Here is a 25,282-nt window from a genome sequence, read left to right on the forward strand (position 1 = left end):
ACAAACAAAGGATATCAGTTAGATGGGTAAACACAAGTCACTAGACAAGAATACATGGGTAATTAACCCAACTATTAGATCAGCTTTCAAACATTTTTAAGAAACCAAAATCCTAGTTTGAAACATCAATTACACAGATTCTATTTTCTTATTAACTCTAAACATAAGGAGAACTCCAAAATTTTAATAAATTGATACATATATTATACACATAAGACACAGAAATGATCTTTAGGTTCATTGTTTATCTGAACATGATGTGCCAAGTAGGACCTGCCCTATCTGACCTACCCCACACATCTGACTTGGTAGAGAAACGGTTGAAGGCCAGTCCCTCGGGAGCTGTCCACTTGATGGGGAATTTGGCACCAGCATGAGCTGTGTAGGTATCATCCTTCATCAGCCTGGCCAGCCCAAAGTCTGCCACTTTGACTAGATGATTTTCTCCTACCAGACAGTTCCTGGCCGCTAGATCCCTGTGGTCAAACAGTTACATTAATGTCACAATTTAATAAGAAGTCCCCGTGTTATAAGTCCTTGTTGTAAAACATACAATGCCATGTCAGGCTAATGTCACAAAAAGTCCCTGAGGTAAAACAAGTTGTACTGAGCTCTGATAAATCTCTGACAAAAGTTGATATCTCGCCTTAATATAAGTTACATTTCTAGCAACTGTCTCTGAACAATTCACCTGTTAGTACAAGACAATGTATACTGTAACCTACCTTATCTAGTGTAAATAATCAAGTCTAATTTTACATTAGCTATAAATGTATTTCTTTCCTGTCTTCAGATGATAACATTTCTACATCTGGTGTGTAAACAGACCTGACAAAGTTGCTGTAGTGAAGACACTTGAGCACGGACTACCAACTCCATTTAGTATGAAAGCTTGTGTACACCGTGTACCGCTGTTCCGCTTACCTGTGGATAAACATCCGGGTCTCTAAATACGCCATGCCTGATGCTATTTGGGTGGCCATGTGCATGAGTATGGTGGCCCCCACCTCCCCCTTTGGTGACCCACGTAGGAAGTCGAGCAGGTTACCGTGTGTCATGAATTCTGTTACTATATAGAACGGTGGTTCTCTCGTACATACACCTGTCAGAATGACAAAGAACACAACACAATCAACGGGCTGCACTCCATTCAAGACAAGAAACATATCATTGATTTAATACATAGAAATCCTGCATCAATGAGAGAAAGGATAATTTTCCAGATTAATTTACAGGTACCACAAACAAAACATAGAATCATAGATGGGATTTGACTAACACAAGCAGTGAGCTGTATGCTTTCCTGTGATTGTCTTAAACACATCATCTATGGTTTTGGTTGAAGTAAAAACAAATGATGATATTGTCATTTGATTTACATTTGTATAAATGTGTTAGTCTATGAAAATATGAGGTTATTAGAGTATCTGACAAAGAATGAAAACAACTTCTGGTTATCAAGGAATGACTGCTTTGACTAAATGGGCGAGTGCAGCAGATCACTACACCAGGAAACATTGTCCTAGTTTAGCTTTTAAACACTTTTTTTTCAGTATGAAGGGTGGAACTTACTGAACAAATACAAATTTTACTGGAAAAGGGTGAATATTGCACTAGTTGTTAATTTGTTGGTACAAAGTGTTATGGTTCCAGCAGCATGTGTTTGATAGGTTTACGGGTTTACTGTTAGTTCTTACCCAGCAGCTGTACAAGGTTAGGATGCTTCATTTCTTTCATGATACAGGCCTCCTCCAGGAAATCCTTCAGGGCCATTGTGTCTTCCTGCAATCAAAAAGTTACAATTCAAAAAGACTGATCTTAAACTTGATAATATATCTGTAAATATCACTAATCTGTAAAATAACAAGAGCCACAAAAATACGGTATAATTCCCTGCCAATAATCCCCCCCTCCAACCTACAGTTTATCATTACTTGTACTATTTTACACCTGGGACATAACCTTCGGTAAAACATGGAGTATGTATAGCTAGTACTGTAACACTCATGTAGGACTAGTCTACAATCCACCAATTCTAAGCAAAACTAGTTAGTGTCTCGACCTGCTTCTGATCTGGTGACCTGACCTTTGACCCTAAACAAAAGGTACCCTCCTCTGGCTATAAAGTTTACCTGTGCTAAGTTTAAAGTTGATCAAATCTGGCAATACAGATTTATCATCCAGCAACAAATTTTCTATATCCTTCTCTTGCGACCTTGATTTTTGACCTTGAAGATAAATGCACCTTTCTCTAGCCAGAAGCTTTAAACGTGTTATGTTTGAAGTTGATCAGATAATGCAATGAAAAGATATCGTCTGGAAGTGACTGTGCCTGCCGCCCACAAACAGGATTACATAATACCCTGCAACTTGGTGCTGGGTATAAAAAGTATAACTGTTGTATATAGATTAATTCAACCAGTGTGTATTTCTTACCTTGAGAGTTTTAACAGCAACAGTTTTGTTGTAGCGCTTCCAAATTGCCTCATATACATCGCCATACTGACCTCCGCCTGACAAAAACATATGAAATATTATTAAGAACTTTTATTCGTTTCTCACGATCCAACTTTTAGACAGGAAGTGAAAAGTGTCTTAATTGGAGACAGGTGACAAGAGATCTTTAAACATGAAAAAAAAGTAAATTCTCTCAGAAAGACCATAAATTCTCAATGTGTAGTCGTAATCCAGAAGTAGAGTGGTTCCTGTAGGCTTGTTAGTTTCTACCTATAACCATCCATTAATTATAGAAATTCACCCTGCTCTCTCATACTGAAAGGTATAAATAACAGAGCAAAGAAATGTCTAATGAAGTATTTTTATCTTACCCTTTAAAACTATCTTCCGAAATAACAGGATAGAGTTGAATAGAATTAGCCATCTGCACTTAAACAATTGGTTCTGGCAGTCTCATGAAATCCAATAAGTATACCAGAGGTATATGTTGGTCAACATGATAAGACATGATTTCTTAGCATTTCATTATTCTCATTTCAAGGTCAAGATCACAATTAAAAGTCAATCGTTAAAATGTTGTAATTTGGTATATTGATTTTTTTTATAATAAGAAATAAGCACTGAAGTTACAACTGCATTACGTCATATGAGTTTTTGACAATGTCATCAAATTGTGATTATGTGATGCACACAGATTTATCTTCCACCTTAATATTCTCCTATGGATATCCTTATCTTTCCCTCCAAATATGGGGAAAATATCAACATTTCTGTGTTCAGGATATGATTATCACCTCACTACAACTGAAGTCTATTTAACAAGTTAAATAAACAATACTACATATTTCAGTAGCATGTGTGTTGCATACAACTTCTACAATTGTCATATCTGTATCAGTGGCTCAATGTAATATCTTAATATTCAATCAACCTATCTGACAGAAATTGGACACTTATACTAGAAAGGATTTTACCTTGCCTGTAATAAGTACAGGGGGCCTTGTCTTTGGAAAGAATATTTAAAAGGAGTAAAACTCATTTCCCAATTTGACCCTTGAAGAGAAGGGTGGACTTATTACAAGGTATCATCATCATCTCTTTAAATCTTTTTTGAAGGAAGTGGGCTTATTTTTTGATAATGGGCTTACCACCTGTACTGTAAATTTGTTTAATGTTGTGTATTGTTACTCATAATTATTACTATGTCAACCAATACCTAGCCTGTGTTTCATGGCAATTTCCGTGCGTTCGATTTCCCATCGGTCAGGCTCGGGGCTAAGGCCGAACACTGTGGGTTTGGTGCGTTTTGGGGCAGGGTATAGCAGCGTGGTGACCAGGCCATCCGAGTGTATGGAGTGGTGGTGGACAAGTTCTGCCAGCGTGTTAAAGCGGTGCTCCTGAGTCACAAACACCTGTCACACACACACAAAATCTCGTAATTAATTAAAGTCTGTTTCAGTCTAGACACTAGGGTTTTCAAGGATAAAGATAACTGGGGTTAACTTACTATCTTGTAATTTCTTTAGAAAATCTGTTTTTATGAATAAAATGTCCCATATTACAGTATCTTTCATTCATACTATACATAACTATAATACTTCACAATCAATCACCACTATTTCCATTTAGTCTGAAATGATATTTCAGTAATTCCATTTTTGATTTGTTTGTTTAACAAACTAGAACCAGCAGCTGATTCAGCATGCTCTAACATTAAACATTTCAGGAGATGATCTTCATAACCAGGAATAACAAACGATATCTGACAGGCCGATGTGCCCCTTACAGCTTAACCACGTCAATTCCATTCTGTGACAATCAACGATAATTTTTTCATATCAGTCTGGTTTCACAAAATTAATTGGTTTCACAACATGGAGAATTGTAGTTGACTGTTCAATCAATACTGCTGAAACAGAGTTATGAAGTTTCCATGGTATCATTTTCCAAATCAATTATGGCCAGTTTAATTTCTCAATGAAAACTGACACCTCATCTCTGTACATCTAATCTCTTCAACTGCTGCATACACAGCAAATAAATTTGATTATTATAAAAAAAAATATCGCTATAATTGTGTTTATTTCCTTTAATCAGAAGCAAGTATCCCATGTCCTGTTTTCTCACAACCAACATAAATCTTGGACTTTGCTAAGGATGAAGTTATGTACCCAATCAAAATGATGTGTCATGTTTTGTCATATCTTTTTCTATCAACAAAGTTCATGCAATCTCTAGATTTAAATTTTGTTGATAAATAAGGACCATATATACAATTTGCCATACTCAGAGCTATAACAGTGAACACAGAATGTTTGTTAGTGACCAACATATAGATTTATCATTGAAGATACTTAAATCCGTTTTTTCAAAACCATTCATGCAATGCAACCAACTTTGGAGCTAAAACACTTTACAATGTACATGTATTTTTTTAGATTGGTATGAAAATTAACCTTTCCATCGGAATCCTCGCTGATCCTGTAATGGTAGACCCTTCCCTCAAACCTGACTGATATCGACCTTTGACCCGGGCTGCTCTCACTCTCCCGGACCAGGAAGCTTCCATTGATGCCACTACTGAGCAGGTACTCCGATGCGTTCCGAGAAATCTGTCCATGGTACCAGGAAAACTTATCAAGGCTGTTGACCGGCGCGATGTAGTTGCTAGGCACCCAGCCGATGTCCCCGGCCTTGTTTTTGACCTCGCACCACTCGCCTCCCTTGTTATAGCCCAGGATGGTCACCTGTTCACCTGCAGTTATGACATCTGAGAGTTAGATATATACTTATTCTAGTCTCAAGTTTGCCCTTTGTCAAAACATCTACATGCATCATGCCAACGTGCAAAATGCAGACACTTACCACTATAAGCTACTCGAAATAAAGGGAACAGATAACTACAAAACAACAAGGAATTTTACATCAATAAGCTAAGAGTAACAGTGAAAAAAAATGAAGAAACGTCTTAAACCATACCAAACAACATCAAAACTAGACCTATTAATATTGAATAGCAACTTCAAACTTTACTTACATTATAACAATTTGTAAACACAAACATAATTACCGGTACCACAATGCATATCTCAGAAAGTCAAACAACTTGTAAAATATCTAATAATTCAGCCAACATCTTCATCACAATTCTTCTGAATGAAAAACGTGTCCAACATATTCTTCTGATCATTTACAGTAGACTATTTATTAGTGGCATCCCAAATAGATTTGAATTAGATAAAAAAAACATTGCAATACAATGTAGTATCAATGTAATTCCACCAACTAAGCAGAATATTCATGTCGATGATAATTTCTGCCTGATATATATCTATATGCGTTGTATAAAGTTATCAAAACATACACACAAGATACACGGTAGGCAACTAAAGATTAAAGAATGGCAGATTTACAGAGATAACAACCAAGAGCAGTAGAGGTACAACAACAAGATCAACAAGCAACACTGAATATTTAAAAAATAAAATTAAAAAAATATGTACATGGAACAAAAACAAGAAGTAAACGAAATAAATGACTTTTCAACGAGATGCAAATGTAGACTTAAGTCAAGATCTTCAGATAACGATACGTTCACGATAGATTTATCATAGGCAGAGCAAAAATTCAACACTTCCAAGCTTTCAATTCACACATAAGACTACCACTAATACAACATACAGGAGAAAGATGAAGGTTCTTTGACAATGTACAGCTATAAAAGTGAATTAAAGTGGGAGGAACAACACAAGCAGTCATGGGATATAATACCCTCTAAAATTCAAGGGAAAGAAAAATCTGTCATTAGGGAGATGTAACAGTCAAATTCAATTGAGATTAATCAGATTGAACTTTCAAGGGAGATGACTCTAGCAGTAAAAAGAACTTATTTAGCTTTAAGAGTCAAGGGAGATAATAATATTTGATCAAATAAGTGGAATTTGCAACTCTTGGAGTCAAGAGATCATATAAAGCTCTAACAACTAAGTGAGAAAGTCAATGGAAATACTTCATTCAAACAGACAAGGGAGATAATCAACTCTTGCAGTCCATGCANTTGTTACTGAACTTGCCTTCAAGTAATTAGTCAGGTGTTTTAACGAATAATTGAGTTGTTTTTACAATTGTATTTACGTAGAATAGATCGTATTTTGAAGGTAACGTTATGTCTTCTTGAAGAAAGAAGTCATTATCGGGACTTGCAGGTTCTACTTCACGAAATGCTAAAAGAAAAGATTGTGTGTATCAAATGTCGTAGGAAAATGAGTTATAGTGTATAAAGTCCCGCGATCGTGGACCAAACGCTGCATTCTGCACACTAGTCAAAAACATGCACAGGCATTTAATGATTTGTTTCTGTCAATCAAAATGATCCTAACAATCAGAGTTCAAACCCTACTCGTATAAAACTGATATTTTATATGAGAAGGGTACAACTTCTTATTGTCAGGACCATTTTCATTGACAGAAACAAAATGGTATTTTATATGAGCAGAATGTGACATCTTATTGTCAGGACCATTTCAATTGACATAAAAAATGTCTGTGAAAACACAGTATCATATATATTATTATGAATTAATTTTATAAGGTGTTGTTGACAAATCTTTTTATTTTTCAGCTTTGAATTTGGTATTGTGGATGAGGATCAGCTAGATCTGCTGGAAGAACAGTTCAATGAATGTAGAATGTAACTTTTACATCATTAAAATAGTTTAGTTATAATTTGGTATCTATTTTTCTTATATTTCTTGCGAAAAAAAGCCGTCGCACGCTATGACCCTCTTTTTTTATTTTAAAAAGAGGGTCATCACCCTCTTTTAGTATATCTTGGGTTGGCAGGTATGTAAAAGTGAATTAAAGTGGGAGGAACAACACAAGCAGTCATGGGATATAATACCCTCTAACATTCAAGGGAAAGAAAAATCTGTCATTAGGGAGATGTAACAGTCAAATTAAATTGAGATTAATCAGATTGAACTTTCAAGGGAGATGACTCTAGCAGTAAAAGAACTTAATTAGCTTTAAGAGTCAATGGAGATAATAATATTTGATCAAATAAGTGGAATTTGCAACTCTTGGAGTCAAGAGATCATATAAAGCTCTAACAACTAAGTGAGAAAGTCAATGGAAATACCTCATTCAAACAGACAAGGGAGATAATCAACTCTTGCAGTCCATGCATCATCAACCCTAACAGTTTAGGGAGAAAAGTGCTCTAAGAGTCAAGGGGAGCAATCAAACTCCAGCAGTCAATTGATTTTCATACAAGCAATAACAAACACAATAAATCAAAGATACTGATCACAATATTCCACTTCACACAATAAACTAAACATTTGGGTTAACTGTTAGGTATTAAACTGGCCTACTAATCTTATAAACTTTTCTACCAATATGCAAATAAGCTTGATGAAACAATATATACTTTTATCTGAAAACATCAAACCCATGGTCAAGCTCTGATGTCTGTCAGTTTTTAACTAGCCACGTGGTTAACCCTGAGTGCCACTGTTACATTAACATCCACTGTCAGGTCGTTAATGCTGTCACTGTTTCCAAGGTTAGAGGACACATTCTGTCCATTTTATCGTAATCAATATCCATTCTTAATTGATGGTCTTAAGACACCGGACTCCTATTTAATTTCACAGCACAGATAGACATTTCACTGATTTTCAAAGAATAAATGCCTTTTCATCCATCATCCAATTGCATTGTTTCACAGAAAGGAACACACTTTTTGTTGACTACATTCAAAGATATTCCAAACAAAGGTTTCTAACCTACATCCTACACAGACACACAGAAGCGTTTCTTTCTGTCCTGTATGTTCTTCCTTGATTAATTTCCAAACTTCCTTCAAAATAGCACGGTTACACAAAATACCACATTGTTCCTGCATTTATTTCATGACTATTTTCTTCCTTTCCAAGGCTACGCTACAGATACAACATTTTCAGAATTATTTACTTTCTCTCTCCTTGTTGCATCTTGAAACACAGTCAATAAATCCTACAACTACACAACTACAGCCATCTTCTATGCAAATCCAAAAAGATTTAAATATTTCATTGCATAAAACAATATCCAGCAATCAATTGGAGTAGCTACATTAATTATGCATGGTCTGGCTGGGGGATTGAACTTGGTCAAGAAATCCATGGGTCTGTACCAGTAAATGCCCTGTGATAAAGAGTTGATAACATTTCTGATATGGAAGTCCTAATCAACACTGCATCACATCCTTTTTCTTGATATATTGCAAACTAAAACCCTTTATGCATATGTGTATATTTCTAAACTTGTTAATATCTGTATAATATATGACACTAAGACAGGAATAGTTGCTCCTGACATTTCTTTCAGTAGGCAGCATACAATAGTTATGACAAGTAACATACAGAACTACCTGTATCGTCATTATAGCTACAGAACTACCTGTATCGTCATTATCCCCACAGAACTACCTGTATCGTCATTATCACCACAGAACTACCTGTATAGTCATTATCACTACAGAACTACCTGTATCGTCATTATTGCTACAGAACTACCTGTATCATCATTATTGCTACAGAACTGTATCGTCATTATCCCTACAGAACTACCTGTATCGTCATTATCGCTACAGAACTACCTGTATCGTCATTATCGCTACAGAACTGTATCGTCATTATTCCTACAGAACTACCTGTATCGTCATTATCCCTGCAGAACTACCTGTATCGTCATTATCCCTACAGAACTACCTGTATCGTCATTATTGCTACAGAACTACCTGTATCGTCAGTATCTCTACAGAACTACCTGTATCATCATTATCCCTACAGAACTACCTGTATCGTCATTATCCCTACAGAACTACCTGTATCGTCATTATCCCTGCAGAAATACCTGTATCGTCATTATCCCTACAGAACTACCTGTATCGTCATTATCGCTACAGAACTACCTGTATCGTCAGTATCTCTACAGAACTACCTGTATCATCATTATCCCTACAGAACTACCTGTATCGTCATTATCGCTACAGAACTACCTGTATCGTCATTTTAGCTACAGAACTACCTGTATCATCATTATCCCTACAGAACTACCTGTATCATCATTATCCCTACAGAACTACCTGTATCGTCATTATCGCTACAGAACTACCTGTATCGTCATTATCGCTACAGAACTACCTGTATCGTCATTATCGCTACAGAACTACCTGTATCATCATTATCCCTACAGAACTACCTGTATCATCATTATCCCTACAGAACTACCTGTATTATCATTATCCCTACAGAACTACCTGTATCGTCATTATCGCTACAGAACTACCTGTATTGTCATTATCCCTACAGAACTGTATCGTCATTATCCTTACAGAACTACCTGTATCGTCATTATCGCTACAGAACTGTATTGTCATTATCCTTACAGAACTACCTGTTTAGTACAATTTGCAACATACCATTAAAATAATCTGTATCTAGAAAGGGTTTTTTAGTGGTCACTAAATGAACAACAGTACATAGTTTTTAATGGTTGTTTTTGAAACCGTCCAAACTGTATTCCTGAGGTGCTGGGAAGAAGCCATTAGACCAATGGTAACCGTTCTCGTGGTATTAACCAGCAACAAGGGAGCAATGTCTTTGAATATTCCAAAGGCACCCATGAAACATACGACTTGTTACCCATAATGACCATTCCTCCTCAACTGTATGTATTGTATTTATAAATAGATATTTTACTGGTCTCCATGATGTCATTTTATAATCATTTTACGAGAGACACATAAATCAAACCAAATTTCCACGAAAGTCGCAAATTGTTCGCCAATTGGTTGTTACATCTATGGTTGCTACTAGAAATACTTTGAACAAAATGATTGCATGGTGACCTTTTGGAGAATAATAAAATCTGCAAACTCGCGCTGCCTAGGTAATTGAGAAGTGTTGATGCTAAGCTTCGTTTGAACCTACCAAATCTCAAAATTACTCACATGACTGATTTGTTACCAGAGTTCCAAATGCATTTTTATAGCTACTGGAAAGGAGATGTAAGATTTGCTATTAAGTCACACGCACAGGACTTCCATTAATTACCTGTACCAGTATATGTATTGATTACTGTACCATATAAAACCTATTGGTATTCCAAAGATAACTTAAATCCACGTTTTTTGTTTTTTTACTTGAAATTAATTTAGAATTCTCTTTGCTCCACAACATGTTATTTAGTTTATTTTTTATATGCTACAGTTTGGTCTCTCATTTCCCTACCAATCCATGTGTAGACCTGTGAAAAACTGAGCTATATGACTTTCTGTTTCGACACCGTACCTCCCCTAGATCTTTTAAGTGTAGATTACCTTTCCCCACCTCTACACATGCAAGACATGTGTATTCCCTGTGGAACACTCAAGTAGAAATTATGGGTTTATTCATTGCTGATTGTAAATCCTAACTAGAAAGTTCATAAAAGCAAATTTTGTTGAGTTTCAAAATATTCAGTATCTTGTTGGCTGATGATGTTCTGAAACTGTGTGTCATCTGATGGTTATATGACATAATTAAATTTTAATTTGATCAGTGAAAGAACACCTAGTGCCGAGACTGATATTGCCTCACGGAGATAAACAATTATTATACAAGCTTGCTGTGGAGCTTTTTGCAAACTTGTTTATTTTTAGGTAAACCTCTGGTTTATTAAGTTTGTTTTATGTCACTGTAATTTGTTTTCTATAGACCTGGTACGAGGTGGGAGAAAGAGGAAAATCATTATGCAGGTAAGGGGAATATGGAAATTTAACCCTCAGCTGAAGAATTTATGCATTGACCATATCAATAGTTTATTTTTTATATGCTACAGTTTGGTAGAAAATGATCATACTCATTAAGATAATCCTGTACATTTTCTATACCTTGAGTAAATCATGTACCATTGTCCTGCACTATAAGACCTTCCATACCATGAGTCAATCATTATCTTCCTCAAACTCTGAATACACCATGAGTACATCATGGTCTTCAATCCAATCATATACTATCAGAAAATTATTTATCCACCTCTAGATCTCATATGCCTTGAGAAAATTATTTATCCACCTCTAGAGTAACCAGTATCTTCCACTAGACAATACATTCTATTTGTAAACCTTTATACATTCTAGACTATGAGTAAATTGTTATCCTCTTCAGAAATCACCCTCAGATCTCCTACACTGTGAGTAAAATCTTATCCTCTAGATCTCCTATACTGTGAGTAAAACCTTATCCTCTAGATCTCCTACACTGTGAGTAAAACCTTATCCTCTAGATCTCCTATACTGTGAGTAAAACCTTATCCTCTAGATCTCCTACACTGTGAGTAAAACCTTATCCTCTAGATCTCCTATACTGTGAGTAAAACCTTATCCTCTAGATCTCCTACACTGTGAGTAAAACCTTATCCTCTAGATCTCCTACACTGTGAGTAAAACCTTTTCCTCTAGATCTCCTATACTGTAAGTAAAACATTACCCTCTAACCTTCCTAGGGACAGTTACCTTTAACAATACTGAGCTGGTTGTCTCCCCCTGACTGGAAGTCGTAGAGGGCAACAAAGAGGTTTGGATCATCCTCATTCTGACTGGCTAACAGATTCTCCTTGGACATCCATTTTGTGTTGAGAACATCACCAATAGAGGGCGCATCTGGAAGGGGGCGTGTCTGCAGGAGGGAATCTGGAAAAAACAAATTATTTTCTTTATTAGTGTATTAATTTCAAAATATCAAAGTTCTTCAAATGGCATGCAACATTCCTTAAGCAGCACCTGTTAAATCAGTACTGTCTCTAAATATTTGTGTTTTGTCATCCCTATATCTCATTCACCCCTGAAGACACATTTTAACTCTCCCAATTCAAATGTTGGAATAGTTCATCATGAAATTTCAGGGGTGAATGGGTTGAAAAATTTCAATTTAGCTGATTTTGCATTCAGATATTAAAATTTATTCCAAAAAGTAGGAAGGAAACAAGACCTTGGTTCACAGAATTAACATACAAACATGTATGATGAAGCTATATGTATACAGGTTGAGTTGATTCAAATTTATCTTTTTGTGATTAATTTTGTTGCAAACATTTTCATCTCCACCGAGATCAAAGTCCACAGACTAATGTTGACTCAACAGAAACATGAACATTATTGTTGCATTCTTTGTAATAGGGCCTTGTTTTTATAACCCTTTCACCCCTACATACTCAGCACTGTTAACGACCAGCAGGCTTCTAGGGCCTAATGCAATAGAAGGCTTTCAATATCTTCTTTCCTTGTACCATTATGTAAATACCTAAACACAAAATGCCCCCTGCCAGATCTATTTCACACTACAACCATGTTATATATTTTGACTTTTATCATCTAGCCCAAATCAAATGTTTGGAAAAGAAATTAAAATGTATATGGATCTGCAATATAATGCTTACATGTATGGCAAATTAAAATGTATATGGATCTGCAATATAATGCTTACATGTATGGCAATATAAGTGTGTCAAACGCTATAGGTCTCTAACAGTCACAAAATGTTAAATCAGACCTGGATACATCCAGGTGTGATCAACTACTCGGAAAAGTAAAACAGCAACCAGTTCTGTATACTACTGTATTTATTCAGAAATAAGCCCATCTATGTCTGTTGCAGTTTATGTAAAAATGCCAACAAATGCTATTTCATTGTTCTGCAATAAGCTTAAAAGCCCATCCTCTACTTTAAGTAAGAGTAAATATGTTAGCCCCATAGGCTTACTGAAGGATGAATACAGTGCCCAGGTTGCGGTGTTGGTTTTTAAAAGGACTTTATACTGGTGTATTCTGCAGTGTAATTATATTATATAATAAGCCTGATTGATCGTTACATTGAAGTCTTACATTGTCAAATCAAGCCATAGGTAATTTGTAAATCTCCATACAAACACATCACAAACTGGCTGTGCTGATTCTGCAATTTCATCATTTTTTTTAGGATTGGAAATTGAATAAACAAACAGTTTCATCAGCGATGACATTTACACAGTGTAATAGCAGGGATGAACCAAGATTTGTAACAAAATGTGCAAAATCCTGCCACACTGCAGAGAGGAGGTAAATTAATCCCTGTATCAGCAGGAGATGTTCTAACAGAGAAACATCGATCTGCAACAGGGACTTGTGTCGAAAGCGCACCAGGGACAAGTCAAGAGCACGTATATCGTAGATCCTGATTAGTTTGCAATTCACCTTGTTTCAAGACGTTTAGAAACAATTGATTCTATTAGACAAAGTGTATGTCATTTCAAAATTTACGTTCACATTATTTAACGCTATATTACACTTGTAAAATTTCAAATCTGTGAAATATACTTATCTACAACTACACTCCAAGTATTATGGGACGTAACAGGATAACACCCTTAACTACCTTTAGTTTTTATATAAAATGTTGGCCATGTCATTGCTGCCCGTTTCAATGGGGCTACAACATGCAATTTGGTCATGATCTATGACGGGGTTGCTCGTGTGAAAAATACTTGACAGTTCAACTCCCCATGTCTTGGTATCTCACGGACATGACTTGAGTGAAGGGAAATACTTCGGGGGTATACAAAATGAAAAACGTCTCCCATTGTACTTGATTTAACAATTAGAATGGGAGACCTACATTACCTTACTAAATACACCTGTAATTACACCTGCTGCCCTGTGGTCTCCTGGTATATATATACCTGTGACGGGTAACGATTCCATTCATGAACAGGTAAATTACACAGTTATTACACCAAATAACATCAAGTCAATCCATCAACTCTGATTTCTAATACACCCTAAATTTTACAACTGATTTCATTTTCGGCTTTTTAAGAATTTATCAAACTGAAGTTTTCAACTTCTAGTACACAGTGATAACTTCATGTTTATGCATGAAGTCTTGGTCCCTAGAACATTATACATTCTGAAGTATTGAATCCCTGAAAACATAACTTTGATGCATAGAGATAAATTTCACCATTAAGAACCTGTTTAAATACTCAGAATTGCTCAAAAGCCTTTTTATGCATGCATCCATGTTGCACACTTAAGCAAAAACTTACAGCCAAAAGATAGTCCTATCTATTTATCTGGGACCCCTCCCTAAATCCATTACTTCAACAAACACTGAGGGAAGGCTGAACCTAAACATCTTGCTCTCATGATCTGACTAAACTTGTTAGGTCATTTAGTCCGCAGACAAACATGTTTACCTTGATATAATGCAAGTAAGACAAATGCTTTTTAAACTGAAATGCATGGAATTGGTCACTTTCCACTTATTACACATGTACCATGTTATGATGTCTCTAGATAGACAAATTAAAAAAAAAATGTACACAAATATCATAATGTTCCATACAATTTTCTGATTTTTGCATTATTAAAAAGGAAAATCCCCATAATGAATTCAAGTATTCCTACTGGGAGAGAATTTAGTCTTTCAAATATCATTGATGTTTGTAACCTGATCTGGCCATGGGTGATCATAGCTCTAGACTGGTGCTGTCCCTCACCTCAAATTCTGAACACAGGTTTGTAGCTTTAGGACAGATCATATGCCTTTCAGTTTCAACACTTGTGTTTGTACTACTCTAGGCTCTTCACAGAACTGATGACTCAACTAACCATATTACCCGACTGTTCTTATATCCCAGCCCAGACACAGAACTTACCACATATATCCTTTTACAGTACTTTCAGCACACATATATGTACTCTATATTTACATGACCAGCTGTATCTGAAAGGGCAAAACCATTTTCTGCCGATCTGACAAAGTAACATCTATGGTGTAAATCCAGATATTTGCATCAAATGAATTTATTATACCATGTCGTTCACACTTTTACCATTAAATGGTTTAGGAGGTTTTGCGATAATCGCCTCATCTTTCCATTATACATAAGTTGTAATAGTTCCCCACTTCCCTAATTTGTCATACTGTACGATATATCCATAACCAATTGAAAGGGACACCTACGGTACGATGCAGCATCGCGTCTGCATCGCGTTTGGACACCTATGAAAGCTATATAGCATTGATGTGACGATCACAGCGGCAGTCGAGAGTAATCACAATTCCATCAAATGGTTACAAACTCAGGCATAAACAAAACTCTATCAAACGATGACAAACAGTGGTCTGTCTGTACGGAAGCAGCATGCCGCAATAATATCAACATCAACATCGGCGGGCTAGTCACACAAAGCCTTACGCTTGTTACTGTGACATGAATTATTGTTACAATAAAAAGATATTAATGGTGGCGATCATAACTCGGTTTGTAAACGCCAGTGTTTATGCCAGCGAGTGGCGATACAACTAACTGTAATGTGTACCTTCAATGCAATCCTTTATACAAAATCAATAGGTGTGGTATTTTTTACAGGCTGCTGAGGGAGGGGCACAAATGTACAGGAGCAGGCTATAGCACCACCTCACTCTGCATCACCACCTCACTCTGCTTACCTCACGTTCCATAGGCCTGCAGGCACTATAGTAGCAATACTCTCAAGGCAGCTGGCCAAGGCTAATCTGTACTACATTGCTTGAAACCATTTTTTTTTCTAATTCATTATTATTCTTTTTTTTTCTAAATTTATTTCTCAAAATAATCAGTCATAGAAAACTAGTCAGACAAAAGCTTGATTTGGATACCTTATAGACATACTTGCCAACTGTTTGTAATCTCCATTACCCATGCTCAGAATTAAAAACATAAATAAAAGGTGTGTATATATCCCTAGGGAAAAAATAGTTCTTTTAAATTGTATCTTTTGAGCTCTTTTCACAGATGCAATCAGCTGATCTTAGAAAATAGGCACAGTTAAGAAAATTCACTTGTTGAAATTGCTTAATTTTAGTGTCCAAAATCTGGAGTCTCCATCCCAATTGGGAGGGTTAATTGGCAAGCATGTATAGAAACTTGAATGAACCTGGATAGGCACGCTATCAATCAACATTGTCAATTACACAATACATCCTTCTACACACCTCACTAAATCTCAACAAAGCACACAACACTCCACATAAATCTGTATCTATTTTCTAACATGCTAGTTAAGGTTGTTTATTTCCCTCTGGCCCAATATTCCAAGTATACATGATTTATCTATTTTTTTGGCTGACCACAAACCTGCTACAAAGCTAGAAATCTACATATATCATTGTCACACTGTAACACAGCCTGTTGGGAAGTTTCAGCTTTCAAACACTCACTAAACCTCAGACAGACACCAAGGTGTGTTTCTTTGGGAGAAAAGTCAACCATACTCGCAGATCTTGATCCCTACGGTTTATTTCGCTTCCTGTACTTGGATTTTACAGAGAGTACAAAAGAGCTCTGTTGCAGGGATCTCTTCCCCTTCATAACATAGCATGTAAATTTCAAAGAGGCATGCTCCACAGAAGTTTGTTACTACAAATGTACCATTAGATTATTCCTTAGACACAGGATCACAAGGATGTGGTTGGTGTCTACACATAGCCATAGACTACACTACAGCATATTGCTTTTGTTACATGTACATGTAAATTTGAGTTCATCAAAGGTTTTGAAATGTTGCTGTTCTACATTGAGCTCATTTATCAGTATTTTAAAGTCTATAGCTAGTAAGAACAAAAAATGCTGCAAACTTTTCAAACAAGATTTTTCTAAATAATGGTGTCATCATAATTCAAGACAAAAAAATTGTTTCAATTCGTTGTTTCAAATGACCAGATAACACTGCTTCCACATTGTGAATGCATCTGATCCATTTCAGGAACAGTATTCTATAATTTACGCTCCCTGGAGAAAAAATGTTTACGACAAAGCTACATAAACTGATGTTGTTACCACGCAAAGAGGTGGTACTTCCTCCTTTTCCTGTCACACAATCCGATACATCAGATCTACAGATAGGCATAGATATATATTTTTCATGCTACAGTGACACCAATCTACAGCCAATCTACAATATAATGTAATGCTACAGATAACATCTACGCGGGCTCAGACGCAGACAACTCCAGGTGTCAAGGAAATCCCAGGTACGTATACATATTGTTCAAGCATAAATCTTCGTGTTCTGTTTACCCAAGATACCAATCAAATACATTGAGCTTCATCATGTCTATTTCCTGTTCAAATTCAAGTGAACGTAATTCAAAACTGTTTATGAGCTGAGCCAGCAAAATAAAAACTGCTTTTGCGAAATTTATTTATCTCACAATCTGACAGGCTAATGCAACTCTAGTGAAATATCTGTAAAATAACCCTGCTTTATTTTCCAAATTCAACAACAATGGTTAAACCATTATCAACCAGAAGAGTGGCAAAACATGTCATTGGGATTAAGTGTACACTAGAAACCCATTAGGGATCAGACTTCGACCTAGAGGGGGAGGGGGAGGGGGAGTGGAATCAGATAGGCTATCTAGGGCCATTGAGGAGTAGGGGAGGAGGAAAGAAGTGTGGGTGGAGTCAGAGGGCTATCTATAGGCCTCAGTTAAGTAGGTGAAGATCCAAGACTCAATGAGGACTAGGTTCTGATGGAGTCAGATGGGGAGTTCAAGGACACAGAGACAATGACTGGAGTTGAAAAGGGTCAGGAAGAGTCAGCCTGGGCTATTTATATAGGAACTTGAAACAGGAAGTCATGTGGCTCAATTTATGATTTTATTTTCAAGAAATGAATCTGTAAGAACCTAATAAGGAACCATTTTATAAACAAAAGATCTAAATCTAAACCCAGGCCTTGGATGGAGACTCTGTAAGCAGACTACAGAAAGTGGGGGACATTGGAGACAGAGGAACTATATTGCTTGTAGTATTGTGGGAGGAGTTATATATAGTTTGAATCGGTGCACATGGTTTGGGGAGCTAATGTGAGGATAAAGAAATGATAGTTGAGAATCAGCTATTAGTTCTGAGTGGGGGATGGGGTTACAGATGAAAGTGGTATTCCCTAGGTAGAAATCTAAAACAGGGGAAACACGTTCCTGTGCTGGTTGACAGCTCATGGAATCAGCTTATAATAAATGACTCCTGAAAAGCTGATTAATGGGGTATATAACATAGTGTAAGTGGTGATAAGTCCAGCATGCTCCAACTTTAATGTTTATATAATAATAAAAAGAAAACAAATATTAAAAATATGCTTGTATTTGAGATTGCCATAATGTGTCATTTCATGAATAGTGACAGTAGATGTAGGCCACAAACTCAAGCGTTCCATTTTGATATATTGTTATTGATAATGTCAATATCAACGTATCTCCCATTGTACTGATGAGCTGATACCAACAAATGCTATTTCCATCATTGCATGATTTGATATTGATCATACATATGTAACCAGATGAATGTATTTGTATGTAAACGCTGGCGTTTTTTTTACCATTATGGATATATGACTGGTATTAGTGGTAGGGTCAGACACTCATTTCCTCTGTGACCCTGCAGTGTAACAGAGGAAGTAGTCCATCTCCATTTAGCCTAACTGTGTCAAATCAATATACACTTTGTCCAAGTGTCACTCTGACGGGGACAGTTACATGCTATGATCTTCATATTGTTTTTATATGAAGAAAGCCAGTTTTCCATGAATACCTGAGATTTTAAGTATATGAAGTTTGAATTCATGAAAGACAGGAACATTAATGATTTATGGTGAAATGACAAATTTTGAAAATTAGTCATCTTTCAACTCCAAGTGGAACTGAAAGATATAATCTTCTAATTTTTAATTCTTGCCAATTGATATCTAAATTCGTTATATATATTCTCAAGATCCTGTTTTGTTACTGCAGATAGAGATACATTGGTCGATACCGTTCCTTGTAATTACCATGAGCTGAATATTACTGACCATAAAACCGGATCACATCTATCAGTAATGACCAATGGTGACACATGCTACTAAAGTTCCACAATGATGACAATCTTTTTAAAAACTCATTCAATGTATTCCAGCACTCATACAAATTGTGATCTCCGTATGTTGAAGTGACTATTGATTGTTGTTTGAGTGGGAAATGTCCCACATCTCTGGTGGTCCGATCTGTTTTGTCCCTGTAACAATACGATTATACATGAGGAACCTGAGATGGAAATCTGCGTTTTCTGTACAGGGTGGATACACTGGTGAGACGTAGGCGTGTCCATAACACAGGTAAGTACAGGTGAACGACATGATAAACAAATTTCCACGTAAAAAAAACATGAGAGGAACAAGCCAGTCTTTATGCTGATGTCAATGTATTCTATTGTACACAATCTGTCAGCAACATTTTAGCCTGTCCAGGTTTAAATGTAACACATGTCAAGTTAAACATGCATGTACAATCCAGTTACAATGAAGGAATTTCCAAACTTGTACCTTTCTACAATAATCTGTTAAAAGTCCTCTGAAAAGTACATCTTTGTCATAACAATGAAACACAGCCACAAAGATAACCAGACATACACCCGGACAGTGTATTATGTGTAGGGGGTACTGCTACTTTGTCTCTAGTATAATATGGCCATCAAGCTAACCAGGCTTGTACACCAGAACAGTGTATATAGTAAAACACCACGGTCTTGCTAACCAGATTTACACTAAAGCGTAGGGAGTGCCATTCTAGATCTGTATTTAGTAATATTAATAGCATCAAGCTAACCAGGCTTGTGCACCAAAACAGTGATTACAGTAAAATAACACTGCCATCAAGCTAACCAGACTTAATGTATACACCTGGACAATGATTGTGGTGCAATGAATGCCAATTTTTCTATAAAAAACAGCCATCAAGCTAATTAAACTTATACACCAAATGGTCTATAGTAAAACATGGCTAGAAAGCTGAGCAGACTTTCACGCTTTGTTCACAACTGTATATAGCCTAAACTGGCAGACAACATGAACTTATTCCAGACGTGTGATCTATCAAACCTGTGGTGTTCGATACCCTGCACCGATCACCAGACATGATCCATGATCGGCCGACACATCACAGACTGTACACACCAGTGAATGTGATGCATTTTATGCACCTTGCGTGATGACTACAGTGCAATAAGCACCCCTCACAGGGGGAATCCATGGCCGCAAATATCCTAACACACACTGCACACGCACAAATCCTTAAATCAATGGCAGCAAGAAAAACTACCATCTGCAAAACCATATTTGGTTATGCAGGATTTCGTGAGCAAAACGGAAAATAATTTGAATGCTTTATCTAACACCAAATTAAATGTCTTGTACAAAAAAAATGTTTTCTTAAATTTCGCTTTGTCTAGCTTCATATGATATCAGAGATAACAGCGATCTGTATGAAGAACACAGTACATAAACATGTTAACAGTCTATATGTGCAATTTTCTTTTTTTGGCTTATCTGTCCCATATACACTGTGTTCAATATAGTGCACTTACATCAAAGGAAGACCCTCAACCTGTGATGGTTTCAAACAACACCTACACAGATCTCAGTCACCAGATGTGACCACATAAAGGGGCTGAAATGTTCCTTTGACTGGTCCACCTTGACAGAAGGGAACCCTGAATGGCCAGTGACACGTCAGAAATCTGATCAAGCTCAAAACTCACCGTACAGGGCACTCACATTACTTTCCCACCATCAGGCTTGTCCCATACAAGTCTTTAGTTTACTTTTCAGTGGAAAGGATTTAATTAAGGGCTTATAATACTATAACTAAACATCAAATAACTACATGGGTTTCAATTTTTATGAAAGAACACATATCAAATGAACCAGAGCCCGATAAACATATAAAGAAACACTAAGACCTAAGACGGTGGTCCACAGGGATGACCAGGGTTAATTGAAGTCAAGGACTATTACCTAGGTTTTCCTGTAGAGATGAGTGGTGAGGGGGTGTATGTCTAACAAGGGGTGCTGTAACTGTACCTACAAACTAGCGCCTTTTTAACTCTCATTTTTATCTTAATTCTCCTTATATCTTGTGGTCCAGACAAACTGCCTGCAATGATGATACTCAAAATTATAAAGTTTCTTACTCATTCCGACCTGAACAGCAGTGTGTTCTGTTCCATGGTTACATTGGGTTTAACTCATTCACCCCTGAAGACACATTTAAACTCTTCCAATTCAAAGGTTGGAATAGTTCATTATGAAATTTCAGGGGTGAATGAGTAAATCTCATTAGGTGTACTAGTCATGATCGTGATAGGTTAAAGGATGAACCACAGCACTGTGATGGTCTCCACAAATGATTCATGGCATGTGGAGATTGGAGGCCGGTAGTACCAAGAAGTCCTCAAACTATCCCATATCATATCTGTAATATTATCCTTTCCTATAGCTGTACTCTATACACGTAAAAGCAATAATAATATCTTTTAACAGTGGATATCGCACTCACTCTCCCCTTCCCACAACATTTACCAAACACTACCCTAAAAAAACATGTGGGGAAAAACTACCCTAAACATCACAACATAACCCTACAGGTACATGTATAATGTGTCTAAATGTTATTAGTTATCTGAATGAATATAAATACAAATAATGGTCACAGCAACCAATAAAAATCCCCATAGCATATGTACAAGATGTAAACATTTCATCGTAGTGAGTTAGTTCTTTATCCAATGATTCCTACCCACATTGTTTGGGGGGAGACTTCTCCCATAGAACTAGAGTACTGGATGTTTATTTGTAGATTTCTAATGTCGGGGCTCTAACACAGTAATCCCCAAACAACCATCATAAATATTACCACAACATTGTCTACAAATTGGGGGTAAAAGGTCATCAAGAAGGCACCCTGAACTGTGAATAAGGGGGATGTCAGACCCTCCCCAGCTGCCAACAAATGTTGCACTAAACTCCCTAGGAATGTCCAACACAGACTGTTTTACATGTGTTTCTGCACCAGTGTTTAGTCTGATGGTAAATAGATACCCTGGAAATGGTATCACTTCTGCCGGGTTTCCTCATTCACTGCGATCATGTTTGTAATTGTTACAATAAATATTTTCTGAACACATCATTCAATAGCTATTTATAAGTTATTGACAATTACCTGTATGTATATCATGCCAGATTTCACAAACTACTTTTTCTTCTGATGTTGGAAATGGCAGAAGAGTGTATTATAGTGATGTACCTAATGAACAGGTGAAATATGATTTCTCATTGGGTACACCCTGCTATCCCCCTCAACAATGATTTCTCATTGGGTACACCCTGCTATCCCCCTCAACAATGATTTCTCATTGGGTACACCCTGCTATCCCCCTCAACAATGATTTTTTATGGGGTACACCCTGCTATCCCCCTCAACAATGATTTTTTATGGGGTACACCCTGCTATCCCCCTCAACATGTGGAATGTTTACATTTCAAGCTTAGGATCCCTTTATTATAACCTTAACTCTCTTTCAAAGAAAACATCATAATATTTCTTCAACCCCGTTTTGTAGCTGTCCTTTATTCCGACCAGCCAGTTAAAGCAGTTGATCCCTCCAGGAGGGTTCTATACCTGTGTTTGGTTGTTAGCATGACACTAGGTGTGAGGTAGCTAAAATGAAGAAGTACAGCAACTGAACTGACAATTTTCATGATACCATGTTTGAGTGTATTAAGATATTAACCATTTCCACCCTATGTACTTTAGACTTGTCTCCATTGATCTGGTATAATCCATACAGGATAGCAGGGGGGAATAGGTTTATATTCGCCCTTATCCATTGATCTGAACTTGTGTAATATATAGATAGCAGGACTGAAAAGGTTAAGGAGAAAATAAGGGACCGCTCAGTGTTTTTATGACACAATGTGCAATGGAGTACAACATCTGATGCAAAGTTAGAACCCTAAACAAGGTCTATTTACCAGGCCGTGGCTACTTTATGACCCTTGTACTTTTTTATTTCCAAATGTTTTAGGCACAACTTGCAACTAAATCAGTGGCAACTGATAGTATTCAACTTGGCTCATGGAGTCCCTCAGCAGACCCATAACAGCAGCAGTACAATATAGGCTGATCACCTACCACAAAGAAGGCAGAGATATGGCAGTGAATGGTGGCCTTATGAGAATAGATGTAGCGTGTTTATAATGCCAGAAAACTTAGCAACTCAAGTGGGAAACGCTGAAGTAACAGCGAAAATTTGAAATCTTCCATTTTTGTTCCAAAATATTTGTTGTGTTCTTCAAATGTTTAAATACACAAAAACTAATATTCTAATTCATGCAGAAATACTTCTGTCTTTTTATGAGAATTTTCCAACGTGGAATAGGTTTTTATGAGAACTTTTGATAGTGGAAGGGTTATTTGAATTTTCATACAAACTAATAATGGACAGCATTCAGAAAACAATGCTATTATACAAGTATGAAATAAAAGGACCTTGACTACATGTATATCTGGTGTGGAAATATCTTACTATGAAATAGCAGCAGGCATAATCCTGGAGGGGCCGGGCCATGGGGCCAATAATTCCTCAAAACTGAAATTGACCCCTCCATGTTACAATTTAATTTTAATTTTACATAGGATTGCCTCTCTTTATTTTGATATTGACTAAAAATTGCTGAAATGGCCCACTGCTCTCAAATTCCAGGAGTTTTCCCTGAGCAGTATAACTTGTTTACAAGTATGAAAGCTTTGATATATAAACAGACATGTGTTAACTTAAAATATTAATCCTGAATAAAAGTCGCTGAAAACTAGACAGCTAGGGATTGTCATTAGAGCTAAGTGGCGTGTATGAACGGCCATATGTCAAATGTTTCAGATCAGTGGACAGATTGTCAATCAGGTACTTATTGGTTACATAAACTCCAAGGTGAAAAGGTCAGTGACTGGGCCCGATATTGTGTACTGGACAATGAGAGTTGGTTGACATCCACCATTACGCCACCACACAGGTGATGTACAGGTTAGACCCTTTACAACGGTTACCTAAGGTATACAGGCTAATGGACAGGTTACAGTTGAATTACACATTATTGAACAGTTTAACGTTTCCACATGAAGAAAGGCAAACATTGGTACCATCACTAATAGGACCACATAATGCCTGGAGTTTAAACCACTTTACGGCATCATACTAAACCCCTCAAAGTGTGAGATAACCATACCTAAAACATGTCAATAAGTCAAAATAAATCGATAAATTTAATCTTTTTAATTTTGTGTTCAGACAGCATAAGGGATAAGGAAATAATCAGTGATGATATCGGTCATAAAGTGCTTTAATTCTCGGACTAGATAGAATGTGGTTATGACGTATGTATCCAGCATGACAAACATACAGAAGCCTCACAAACAAGATTAATATTGTATCCAGTATGATAAGAACATTTCATAAGATTGGCCTCATGCATACCACTGCATGATAGCATAAGACAACTACTGTAAAAGTCCAAATAATTGTGATGTGGAAATGTTCACAGTTTTCCCTCTGTGAATATTAATGTGAAAAAATGTATATCCACATGCAGTTTACATATAGATTACATACCGGGGTATATATTATATATTTCAGATCCAATTCCAAAGCAAAAATGTCCACACCGGTTGGTTTGAAGAGTCACAATGAAAACATTTCCACCCTGGAGAATGTCCACTTTACAGTATACACACACACGTGATTACAACATGTGTTACCTGTCTACCCTATATTTTCTTTCTTGTTTTATCTATGATCATTAATCCTAATATCTAGATGAAGAGTTTGACATTTCAGCGAGATATGACACTTCAAAATAGCCCTTGTGACTGGCTCCATCATCAGTCAAATGATCTTACCAATTGTA

General features: G+C 36.6%; 1 protein-coding gene across 5 annotated transcripts in view; it reads right to left on the reverse strand.

Annotated features, from left to right (window-relative positions):
• LOC110442551 (tyrosine-protein kinase Abl-like) overlaps positions 1–25,282 on the reverse strand; it is a 71,740-nt gene that overhangs the window by 9,534 nt on the left and 36,924 nt on the right. For 3 of the 5 annotated variants that reach the window (XM_021486228.1, XM_021486209.1, XM_021486245.1), the window contains 7 exons: positions 11,999–12,175; positions 4,914–5,227; positions 3,674–3,869; positions 2,437–2,513; positions 1,698–1,782; positions 925–1,102; positions 292–476 (listed from right to left, as the gene is read on the reverse strand). In XM_021486228.1, the coding sequence (XP_021341903.1) occupies positions 292–476; positions 925–1,102; positions 1,698–1,782; positions 2,437–2,513; positions 3,674–3,869; positions 4,914–5,227; positions 11,999–12,175 (1,212 nt within the window). The remainder of the gene's footprint in view (positions 1–291; positions 477–924; positions 1,103–1,697; positions 1,783–2,436; positions 2,514–3,673; positions 3,870–4,913; positions 5,228–11,998; positions 12,176–25,282) is intronic. The other 2 variants (XM_021486236.1, XM_021486218.1) reach the window with 1 other exon arrangement.

Source organism: Mizuhopecten yessoensis, unplaced genomic scaffold, assembly GCF_002113885.1.
Source record: "Mizuhopecten yessoensis strain PY_sf001 unplaced genomic scaffold, ASM211388v2 scaffold1883, whole genome shotgun sequence".
NCBI lineage: Eukaryota > Metazoa > Mollusca > Bivalvia > Pectinida > Pectinidae > Mizuhopecten > Mizuhopecten yessoensis.